Source organism: Puntigrus tetrazona, chromosome 11, assembly GCF_018831695.1.
Source record: "Puntigrus tetrazona isolate hp1 chromosome 11, ASM1883169v1, whole genome shotgun sequence".
Lineage (NCBI taxonomy): Eukaryota > Metazoa > Chordata > Actinopteri > Cypriniformes > Cyprinidae > Puntigrus > Puntigrus tetrazona.
Genome location: NC_056709.1, coordinates 11,051,594 through 11,063,510, shown reverse-complemented (window position 1 = coordinate 11,063,510; position 11,917 = coordinate 11,051,594). Strand labels below are relative to the sequence as shown.

At 40.9% G+C, this 11,917-nt stretch overlaps 1 protein-coding gene across 1 annotated transcript in view; it reads right to left on the bottom strand.

The window, feature by feature from the left end:
• LOC122353583 (lysyl oxidase homolog 4) overlaps positions 1-7,129 on the bottom strand; it is a 24,400-nt gene extending 17,271 nt beyond the window's left edge. Inside the window, 5 exon segments of the mRNA XM_043251390.1 lie at positions 2,153-2,367; positions 3,760-3,891; positions 3,894-4,273; positions 5,142-5,406; positions 7,035-7,129. Coding sequence (XP_043107325.1) covers positions 2,153-2,367; positions 3,760-3,891; positions 3,894-4,273; positions 5,142-5,400 — 986 coding nt within the window. The 5' untranslated portion in view covers positions 5,401-5,406; positions 7,035-7,129.
• Positions 7,130-11,917: the final 4,788 nt, after the last annotated feature.

Genomic DNA, 11,917 nt, shown 5'->3' with positions numbered 1-11,917 from the left:
TATCTTCTAAAAACCCGAAGGGAGAAGATGTTTTCAGTACTCATGAGCTGATTTCTCCAGTAAACGCTGATATAAAGCCAAGTAATGAAGTGAAGTGAAGGTCAGGACTATTAAATCTATTCCTGACCACATAAATACTGCTCATTAAATCTCTTATTAAAGTCTGCAGGGAACAGAATAACAGCTCACCGATAATCAGGAAAAAAAAAAAAAGGTCAAAGCGGTTGCCATGGCAACAAACGCTCGCGACACTTTCCCCGCTTTCCGGCGTCTCCTGATTGGTCCACTGACGCCATAGAAACACATAGAATTAGAACAGAGCGTGTTCACAGAGCGTTCTATGAAGGTTCCCTCAACGTTAAGAATAATTACGGCAGGCGTTTGAAGTGAACTTTTAAAACAATACATCTGCATCGCTTCGGGTTTTTTCTTCGTTCCAGCCAAAAACAAAACACATATTGTACTTTATATTTTTTAAAAGCACTGTAAATATGAAACGTGTGAAATATATTTCTTGATTTTATTAAAATATTCACACGCGTTTAAAACGACGTTTTTTTCTTCAAATGTGAGTTTTTTTTAGTGCTGTCGAATGAGTCGCATCCAAAATAATTTTATTATATATTACGTAAATATGTATTGTTTATATAATATATTTATCTGTCCTGTGTGTGTGTTTATATATATATGTATATATCCACAGACAAAACTTTTATTTTGGCTGCAGACCCATTTCTATATACAATTAGCCAATTTTTGCTATCTTTTTTGCCAAGATATTTAGAAAACACACATATTGAAGCCGGAAGGTGCGTGTGTTTGTTCAGATCTAGAAGAGGTTTCATCAGTTAGTAGTTCTTCCTGAGACGCTCACAATCTCCTTGTTATGACTGAACACACGCAGATCAACCACTGATTCCTCCCCGAAACCAAAGTGAGAGCCGAAGGAAACAGGCTCTGATGAAGACGACTTCCTCCCGTAAACACACGAAGACTTCCCACGTGCATCTCTAAGAGCCTCATCTGATTCTCGCTTTGAAACCAAATCGAACAGGAGATGTCGAGATCAGGGCGAGATCAAACGCTGTTTCCCGGCCCTCACAAACCCCACGTCGATGGAAAGAGGACGGTTTGTGGTCCGGGGTCAGAAGCAGACGGAGAAGGAGACAGACAGCTGGTTTTCCACTGGAATCACGTAATTACATGCGATTAGAGGAGGACGTGCTCATTTTAGCACATGCTGCTATTCCTGAATCTCAATCTGACACTAAACACACATCTGTGGAGGATCTCAGGAGAAAGACTGATTCTCTCCAGTCAGATGTTTAGAAAGACTCCACTCCACTTAAGCGCATGGCAACTCATTTTCTGTTATTTTAGCATTATTAATATGCTTTTAGATTTAGAATTTTGCATTTTCTCCTCTTTATTTTAATTCTAGCGATCAGATTGTTTTATTTTTGTGTAATTCGTAGGATTTGTTTACACGTCTCCGGAGGATTAATGACTTTTTATGTGAGTTTTAGTCGTACTTGTTTTGGTTCATCGGGTTCACTTTTCCTTTTTCCTCAGTATTTCTGTTTTCTAGATGAAACATCCTGCTCCTGAATCAGGACTCGAAGAAAAACATTTCTGATTAAAAGAAATACAAATAGCTGCAAGATTTTGTTTTAAGCGAAAACGAACAAAAGGATAATATTTTCAGAAAACGAGTCAAAATAAAAGTTATTTGACTTTTTAAGTAAAGAGATTGTAGATATTTATATTAGAAGACAAGACACAAACAGTTAGACCTTGGCAACGAATTGAAATAAACTTTAAATGGGTTCAGGTTTTTATATTTTATTTTATTTAACATTATAAATAAGGTTAAATTCTGACAGATACTTACATTCAGCTTTACATCACAAGTAATTAAAAAATGCAAATTATAAACATTGTCTGAGATTTCCGAAATCAATAGTTCCTAATATTTAATTTAGTTTACTAATGCATTTTTTAGTTAACAATATTAATCTTAGTTTGTTGCTGGCCCAAAAAGGCGCATCAGTTTGCATCCAGTGACCGGATCGGATCGTCTAGAGAAAGTTGAAATATGATCCAAGTGGACAGAATATTCCTAGACTAGAACTAGTGATCTCTGGTTACTCACCGGTACAGGCGTGTGTCGGGTTGCTCCGCTGAAGGGAATCCCAGCATCCCACACGCCACCCGACTGCTGCTCAGATCCCAGCCCAGACTGCACACCTGCCTCCACTTCCCAGCATGCCTCACTTCCAGCACGCCTTCCGTTACCATGGCGGCGCTGCGAGCGGCGCTCAGAACGGGCTGCAGGCGCACCTCGTCCAGCTGGACCGGGCCGGACGGCTGAGACAGACACGAAATCATTAATGTCCACTAATACGTCTTAGCAAACATATAACGTGAGAAACGAAGAAATACAGGCAAGATGTGAGACGTTTCTGAAGCTGGTGAAGGAAAGGTTTTGGAGGGATTCCTAGAAATGGAGAATCAGTAAGATTCATCTGGAGTTATTCTGACCTTCACTCCATCAGAATCGGTCCAGATCTAAAAGAGCGTTTACTGGATAAAACAATCTAAACTGCTTTCTGCTTTAACCCTGGAGTATTTGGTTACGGCTTTACATCAGAAAGAGCCAATCAGAGTCCTCCAGAGAGCTGTCAGTCATCAGAAGACCCGCCTCTGAACGTCTGTGGTTTACAGCATGTTTATGCTGCTGGTCTTTAATTATATGACGCTGTAGAACCGCTGGAAAAAACTCAGCATGCCACTTTAACACGGTCACTTTAACCAATGAAACCACCTAAACTACTGGTTAATGAGCTGGATCTGGAATACTTCATAACACCGAGCTGTTTTTAACATTGATAACAAGAAGTCACGTTTTAACAGATACTCACATAGAAATTGCGACTTCACTCTTTTAACGTTAGTTAGCGTGTAATGTTTGAGCATAAACAATATTTGTAAAGTTACAGCATTGAAAGTTCACTAGAAACAGATATTATCTTTTAAAACGATGACAGTTTAGAGCCTACAAATATGGCTTCTATGAACTACAACGAGCTACTTCCTGTGTTTACAACATCATATTTGTAATATATTGTGAGATATGTACATAAACCCCGCCCCTGGGAACATGAAACCCAAGAGGAAGTTGTTGCCATGCCGTCAAATCTATTTATGAATTACGATTCTGTCTTCTAACGATTGTGTGTATAGACATCAAAATTTCTCAGATAGCTGAAACTGATAAGTGATATTGAAGCCATTGTTTATTATATAAGAGGAGCACATTCTGAGGGGCGGGGCCTTTCTGGACTGCACCAATCACAACACTGAGGGAGGGGCTTCAAAAAACCAGGAAATCATCAGAGCGTTCATCACAGAAGGGAAAGAGCGGTGTAGAATAAAGGTGAACCAAACATTAATTGTAAAGATATAAAATCTAAATTGTGAGAAAAAACATTTACATTTTAGAATTCAATTGTTGGATATTAATACACACTCCTGAGATAAAGTTCCTGAGAAAAGACTAATTGTTGGAATTCTGCCATTAAACAACGCAATTAATATCTCGCCATTTTTAGATGTAAATGCAAAAAAAATTCAATTTCTTTGCATTAGACTGCATCCTATTACACCTAGAAAAAGTCCAAAACCTTACATTTAAATTCTAATAATATTTCTCTATTTTTGATCAAATAGATGCAGCTTTAGAGCATCAGAGACTCTGACCTGCTCGTCCGTGAAGTCCAGGTCCATCCTGTTCCCGTGCTCCAGGCCGGGTTGGACCGGCTCGCGGCTGTAGACCGGCTCAGGCGCCGGCTCCGGTCTCTCGGGGACCCTGCTGGTCTGAGCGGGCGTCACGGCGGCGATCTTCTGTACGAGGCTCTGCTCCGCGGGAAGTCCGGGATGCGGTGGCCCTGGGGCAGACCCGTGACCCCGCTCTCCAAGCCGTTCCTGCGCAGCTGGATACGATGGGCGTTGAGCTGCGGAGACGACGGGCCCCGGCCCCGGTGAAGAGCGATCTCGTGGCCCCGCTGAGGAGCGCTGGAGACCAGGCTGGAGCTCTGAGGAGAAGAAGGCTCTTGGTAACGAGGGACGTGGCCCTGGCTGGGAGGATCCGGGCTGCAGATGACCCCCAGGTCTTCAGCGTGGTTGCAGTCGCTCACTCCCCAGCCGTTCGAGCGACACTCCGCCAGAGAGCTCTCGCTGCCCGAACACCAGACGTTATCCAGCCAGATCGGCCCTGAAGAGCGTGACGCAACAACAAACTCAGCTCGTGACGTCAACACCTAAGAACAGGTAAGATCTCGCTATTCTGGCCTTTTCCCTCAGAAGCCTGATTTGAGGGAAAAAGTTTGAAGTCTGAGTTCACATCATGCAGTGAATAATTGGAATAAACTAGGAATAAACTGGAATTCTTAAATTAAATCTCGCAATTGTTAGACGTAAGGCTGGCATTCTACGTACAATGTTTTAAGCCTGAGTTTACATTTTAATAGCTATAATAATACCTGACAGTTGTGGGATATAACTTTCGAAAATCAGAGAAAAGATTTTAATCTTGCAATCAATAGTTGAAACTCTGCGATTACATTAAGAACTCGCAATTGTTAAATATAAACTTAAATTCTGAGAAAGAAAGTGGAAATCTATATCTTGCAACTAATAACTCGAAAATAATAACTTGCAATTGTTAGATATTAAAGTCGAAATTCGAGTTTACATCTTGCCAATTAATAACTTTGCAATATATAATATAATAAAATTGCGATATATAAATTCGGAATTTTCAGGAAAAATATCCTGTGCAATAAAAAGTTGCATCTAATATTGTGGAATATGTCGTAAGTGTATTTATGCTTCTATGTCATCCAACATAGTTTCACGACCAATTTGTACGTGTTTTATGAGGTGGCTAATTAGAACGAATTAATATAACCTCACTCGTGCGAGGTGTGACGGGTAGGTTTAGGGGCGGGGTTAGGTGTAGTTCATACAAATACAAATTCTGCAACTCGTAAAATATATACAATTTATCAGGAGTGAGGCGACACGGACCGCTACGGATTAGCCACCTTGTGGAATACGTATGAATTGCCGTGAGATCGTACCCTGGCCCTTGCCGAACTTGGCGCTGTGGGCCCAGGTGAGTCCGCGGGAAAAGCCCAGTTCGCGACACACCACGTTGGCCAGGTTGATGTTGACCTCGTCGTCGCACACGGTCCCCCAGGCGCCGTTATACAGAACCTCCAGACGACCCTCGAACCTGTTCCTGCCGCCCACCAGACGCAGCTGGAACCCTGGGACCGCCCCCACGAGCGGAGCGGCGAGGAGGACCAGCGCCATCATCATCATCACCTTCATCTTCATCTCCTCCTGCGGTCAGACACGTGCATTAGCATCGACCTTCTCGTCACATTCGATCGGAGCGAACGATGAACCCAAATGCTCAGCTGAACCAGAGCTCGGCCAGGAGAAGGAGAAACCAAACGTTACTCCAGATATCATGTTTGATGTATGGTGGAGCAGCGGCTGGGTTCTGGTTCACCTGCAGCCCATCCAGCCCTCGTCTGGTTCTCAGATCTCCTCCTCAATCTATTCCAGTCTGTGACTTGTGTTTCAGTCGTCCCGTGATCTCCGCTGCCTCGAAGTTCCTGTTAGTTCTCTAGCTGATCTCCACACTAACGTTCCTGACTGTGATCTCCATCTCGTTTCAGAGCGTGTTAACCTCTACCTCCGTGTTTCCTAAACTGACTGTATGGTCAAAATGATACATTTTTCATTTATTCCAAAAATCATTGGGATATTAATAAAAGATCACGTTCCATGTAAATATCCTCCGCTAAATATATCAAAACCTCATTTTTGACCACTAATATTCATTGCTAACTTCATTTAAGCAACTTTAAAGATGTTTTTCTTAATATTTAGATTTTATGCTCCCTCAGATTCCAGATTTTATACTAGTTGTATATAACCATACATCAACAGGAATATTATTTATTTATTTTTCAGATGATTTATGACCCTTATGTTTTTGTGGCCCAGGGTCACATATTATACCCAAAAATGAATGAGCGGGATCAAAATGATTCAGACACTTTGATCTGAGCGTGTTTTTCTTAATGTGATCTTTTTCCATCACGTACCGAACAAACTGAAGCTTTTCATCTAATTGTGTTTTCAAATTTAACAGCTTTCTACTCAGTTCATTACAGTTATCTGACATCATCAAGACGAGTTCGTTTGAGTTCTCGTCATATTTTCTTACCGTTTTCTAACCTGTGTTATACTGTGATCAGTGGTGTCGAGTAGATGTGGGTTTACTGTATGCGGGTTTCGGTCGCCATCATCACATTCACAGCTGCATGTGTGTCGTGTGTTATATGACAACCAGAACACAACCACAGACGCACAAACCACACACACATTCCACTAAACCCACTGAGACTTAAAGTTCAGCCAAAAATCAACCATATGAGAAGATATTTTGAGAAATGTCCTTTTAAAGGAAGTCAGTGAGGTCCAGGGTTCTTTAAAACACCTTCATTTTGCGTCCGGATCAATTCTGAGTTTAAATCAGATAAAACTTGCAATTGTTAGATTTAAACAATATTATGAGGAAAAAAGTAAAAGTTAATGTCTTGAAATAACGTTAGATATAAACTCAAAATGTGAAGAACAAAAAGCTGGATTATCTAACTCAAGAGTTAGGCTCTAAAGGTCACGATGGATCGAGAATTTATGGCGAATTTCACCCAAACCTTTTGATACTTGGAAGATATTTTAAGAAACGTCAATGTTTTCCTGTCTATGCAACCAAAATCTTCTTAATATTCTTCAAATATTAACATTTTGTTCCATCATACTGTACAAGCTTAAATTCAAGAGAATGAGGTTGTGATGCACAAATACACTATTACTGATCATGCAGGTGTCCTATAAGAGCTGAGAGAAGCAGACAGGAGAGCAGAGAATCAGTGGATGAGCGTGATGTTTCTCACCTGTCTGAGCGATGTGTGTGAAAGACGAGTGCAGCAGAAGACTGAGAGAGGCTTCAGAGACACACTGCTCTCTCGCTCACGCTCTCGCTTTTCCTTTTTTTTTTCTTCTGGTTTAAGTGATTTTTTTCTCAGGAGCCGTTTTAAAGCGACACACTCGCTCTGAGTCTGACCTCGACATGCTGGCGTTTTCATTTTTTTACAGGTTTTTCATTTTATCGACAAACACCGAAGGAGAGATTTAGAAAGAGAATTAGAAAAAAATTAAAAGGCAACAATTCAGAGAAATAACCGTGAGGCATACACTCACATAAACTATTTTATGAAGCCAAAAATGTCAGAATTGTGAGATTGTTGAATTGAAAGTTAGAATCGCATGATATAAACATACAAGCCAAGTCAAGAATATTATTTTTTTTATCGTGCCAAAAAAAGAAAAGAAGAAACAATTGCGAGGTATAAACTTTATTTAGCTTTTTTCTGTTCCATGTTGGAAACAGGTTTCTGTAAGAAACATTGTAACACTCTACAAACACTTTGGAAGCGCAGAGCAACAAAATAACAACTTTGAAAAAGTGTTGCAACTGCGTAGCGACGCCTTGGAAAGCGTCCAGTTTAACACTGGAAAGCGTCTCATGGTTTCCTCATTAAATGTAAAAAGCTCTTGATGACAGCACTGATTGTTGTTCGTTTCTGTATCATGTTTTTTCAGTTTCACCTACAGCTCTCTGGTGTGTGTGTGTGTGTGTGTGTGTGTGTGTGTGCTGTAATTGAGCGCTGGGATCTCTGGCCCTCGTCCACACCCAAAATGAGTGTGTGTGAGAGGAATAAACACACACACTCTCTCCAGCAGATCCTCACCATCATCACGTCCTTCTCTGAGATGATGAGGAGGAATCAAAGCTTGCTGACATCACGCTGGAGACTCAGTGACTCATTTATGAGACTCTGCAGATGATTAAACGACAGACGAGGGTCTTAAAAGTGATGCAGACTATTAATGGAGCCACAGACACAATAACTAGTCTTTCTTCTTTAAGTTATTTGAGTAGGCAGTGTTTAAAATGAATGATTGTTCCATCACACGTCTTCATTTGTTTCTGGGAGTTTTAGCGCCGTCTGCTGGAGAACTACAGATCAACCATTAACACTGTGTGTGTGTGTGTGTGTGTGTGTGTGTGTGTGTGTGTGTGATGTGGACCGCAGTGTGACCGAGGCTCTTTGAAGAAGCTGATTTATTGACTGTAAACATCACACACAGCGAGATTGAAGACATGAAGAGAACAGAAAGACAGAGGGCCATTCCTGTAAATCCTCATAATATTATATAAAAGCTTTTGCCCACTGTTTTAAAGGGGTTATATGATATTGCTAAAATTAACATTATTTTTTGTATTTGGTTTAATGCAGTTTATCTTTCTGTGGTCAGCTTCACTGAATGCTCTGTCCTCCACATCCTGAATAGATACGCCGCTTACTGCTTTTTGGCTACAACTTTATTTTGAATTTTGGTTCGACTTTAGTTTTTTGAAAAAGGTACAAAAAAAGGTGGAAATTTTACACACCTTACCATAACTATGACACAAAAACAATAAAAGTCGAGGCATCTGCTGCATCCAGTGGGATTACTGTTTATATAATTACTGATCATGTAGTATTTTTATGCGTCACATTGCATCAGAAACATCAAGCACTAACATTACCCTTCACTTCTCAAAACCTGTGTTTGAATAGTAAGTAGCGGGTTCTTTTAATAAAAACGTAACTTAAAGGTTGTGAGTCAGAAGCTCCAGACTGTTCTTGTAGAGAATCAGTCTCTTTATAGTCATAGATTCAGGAATCAGTCTGAAAACACTCTAATGTTTGTGTTCAACTGTTCTGAACAGTAAACACAACTTAACACTGATTTCTAGTCGTGTCCTCTTTTGGAAACACAAAGTAGTTTGACTTTCACGATGAAACATGAAACAACAGAACATGGAGTCCCCAGCAACACTACACACAGAAGAATAGCTCCGCCTTCTTTTTTTGTGGTGTGTGTGTGGTGGTTGTAAAAAAAGGAAAAAAAAAGTATACATAGAAATATTTCATTTAATTCTGTTTCTGTTACAGATGGTGTAATTTTGTTGGATTTCGCTACGAAATGTGTGATCATGTGATCATCGCTCGATTGCTCTTGTCTTCCGGATGAAGCGTTCACCTGGGAGGGGAGGGAGCTCCGACTCCTGTGGGTTTTATTTCCCCTCATCAGGTATGAAGTGTATATAAATGTATTTAAGTTATCTAAAACGTGCTGAGAGTGTAATACAATCTGAACGGTTGTTTACCTTTTATTATGCGTTTTCTGAGTGTGTGAGTACCACGTTGTTTTGTTAGCATAGCTAGCATGGAGATCCTGCGGTTACAGTGAGAGTTTAAAATGTTACCAGTGACTCGGTGTGACAAGAAATGTTATAGTGACAAGTTATATTTGTTTCAGATATGTATGTATGTGTAAAAACAGGAATTGAAAGACGCAGAAAATGTATTTTATTTTTCCCTTTTCCTCTCCATTTTCATAAAATGTAACATGAGTTAATGTTTGATTATGTGCATTTCATCATTTGTGTGAGAGATTATACGAGAATATTTCTATTACTTTTGACTTACTGCTCACTTAATACATGATCTCAGAAAAGAACTCAGCAGCTCCGTCTCCTGTGGTTTTTGTGTTTAATGTGTTTATTTCCTCTCATCAGGCGGTGAGGGTGCTACATTTTGGATGGTGGTCTACCTCCAGTGTCCTTCATCTTAACTTCTGGATCGTGGGGAAAAGCAGAATAGGAACGCCTAGCATCTTCGTTGGATCTGGCAGAAAAGCACAGACTCTCTGAGGTTGAACGTTGATACCTGGAGTGTTGTCATCTTTCAGATCAGCTAAGAATACTATTTCGCACCACACTGCGCACACCCCAAGAGCCCAAGTGAACCATGGATCAGTTAGATGACTTGAAACTGGAAGTGATAGGAGCGTTGTATTCATTGTCAATAGAAAATCTTGTGGAATTGTGTGACTTTTGGTAATTTCATTTTCTGCAATACCCAAAAAGTCGTTATTTCTGTCCTTGTGAGACATCTTGAGAGGGAGGGGTTGAAAGAACTGGAAGACGAGGGCATGTCAGAACGTTTACATGTAAAAGGCAAAATTGGTGAGCTTTAACAGGGTTTGGTATATACTTTGACTAATGGAACAAAAACTGAATATAATTACAAGCACACAGCAGAGTGTTAGTGCCACACCTCACATGAACAACCAGCTTAGCCATGACACACAACAAATTTCACCACAAAATACTGCCTTTTAATGGGCTCTCAGCATCAAATCGACTAGTTATGCCAACATGGAACAGAGAGTTCAAGATATCTGGCCAGATGGGTGAACCTGGGCAAAAGGATAAACTCACCTTCTCAAGTCTAGCTCATCAAACTGAACATGGACTTAGTAGAGGCGTTTCTGAGTTTGAGATTGTCGATGCTGTCTTACGTGTGATTGCACCAGGCATGCAGCTTTGTAGTTACTTGGAGGGAAAAATCAACCTTACCCTACCCACATTAAGGCAGATACTAGCTCATTTTCAAGAAAGAGAGGTGCGACTGAGCTGTATAAACAACTGACTTCAGAGGTGCAAAGCAACAAGGAAACCCCACAAAGCTGTCTTGTCTAGACGTAAGACAAAATATTTTGTTTGCATCCCAGGAAGCTGAATCTAATTTGAAGTATGACCCAAAGTTAGTCCAGAGTATGTTCCTTCATACTGTCCTGACAGGCCTGCAGAACAACAGCATTAGAGGTGACCTGCGGCCTTATTTGACGCAAGCTGATGTGAGTGATGAACTGCTCTTTGACAAAGTCAATCAGGCATGTGCCCATGAAACTGAACGACAAAACAAAAAGAAACTAATCCAGCCAAATACCCCAAAAGTGCACGCATTTTGAATTTTTTTCAGTTGACTTCTTGCACCTTGACAAAAGCAAAGGAGGGTATGAGTATGTTCTGGTGATAGTTGATCACTTTACAAGGTTTGCCCAAGTTTACGCCAAGTTTACCAAAATCTGCCAAAACTGGTGCTGAACGAATCTTCAATGACTATGCACTGAAGTTTGGGTTTCCCAAGAGGATTCATCATGACCAGGGAGCCGAGTTCGAAAATCTGTTGCTTTTCCAGTTAAAGAAGAATTGTGGAATTGCGGCATCGCGAACAACACCACACCACCCGCAAGGGAACGGTTTCAATCGGATGCTGCTCCAGATGTTAAAGACCTTGTCAGAAACACAAAAGTCCAACTGGAAGGAATCTTTGAACAAACTTACCTTTGCATATAACAGCACACGATGTGACATGACTGGATTTTCGCCATCCTATCTTCTGATCAGGCATCCGCAAAGACTAACTGTAGACTTGCTATTTGGGTTGACACCAGAGGGAGGCACTGAGGACCACAAGGAATATGTAAAGAGATGGCGATGAAGGAAGCCCATGAAATTGCCAGATAGAACAGCAAGAAGGTAGCAGAGAGAAACAAAAGAAATAGTGAAGGGAAAGTGAGGAGCTCAGTGTTGCACCCTGGGGACCGTGTTCTAGTCAGAAATCTCACACCCAGAGGAGGCACAGGGAAGCTGCAAAATCATTGGGAGGACGCAATACACACAGTGGTTTGCCAAGTGGGAGAAGGTAGTCCTGTCTATGAGGTAAAACCGGAAAGAGGAAAAGGAAGGTCAAGGGTTCTACACTGAAACCTCTTGTTACCATGTGACTGCCTACCTTAGGAATTGGAGTACCAACCAGAGCCAAAAGCAAAGGGGAAAAAAATGAGTTGGCGGAAACTAACTTACCGGTTGTCCAGT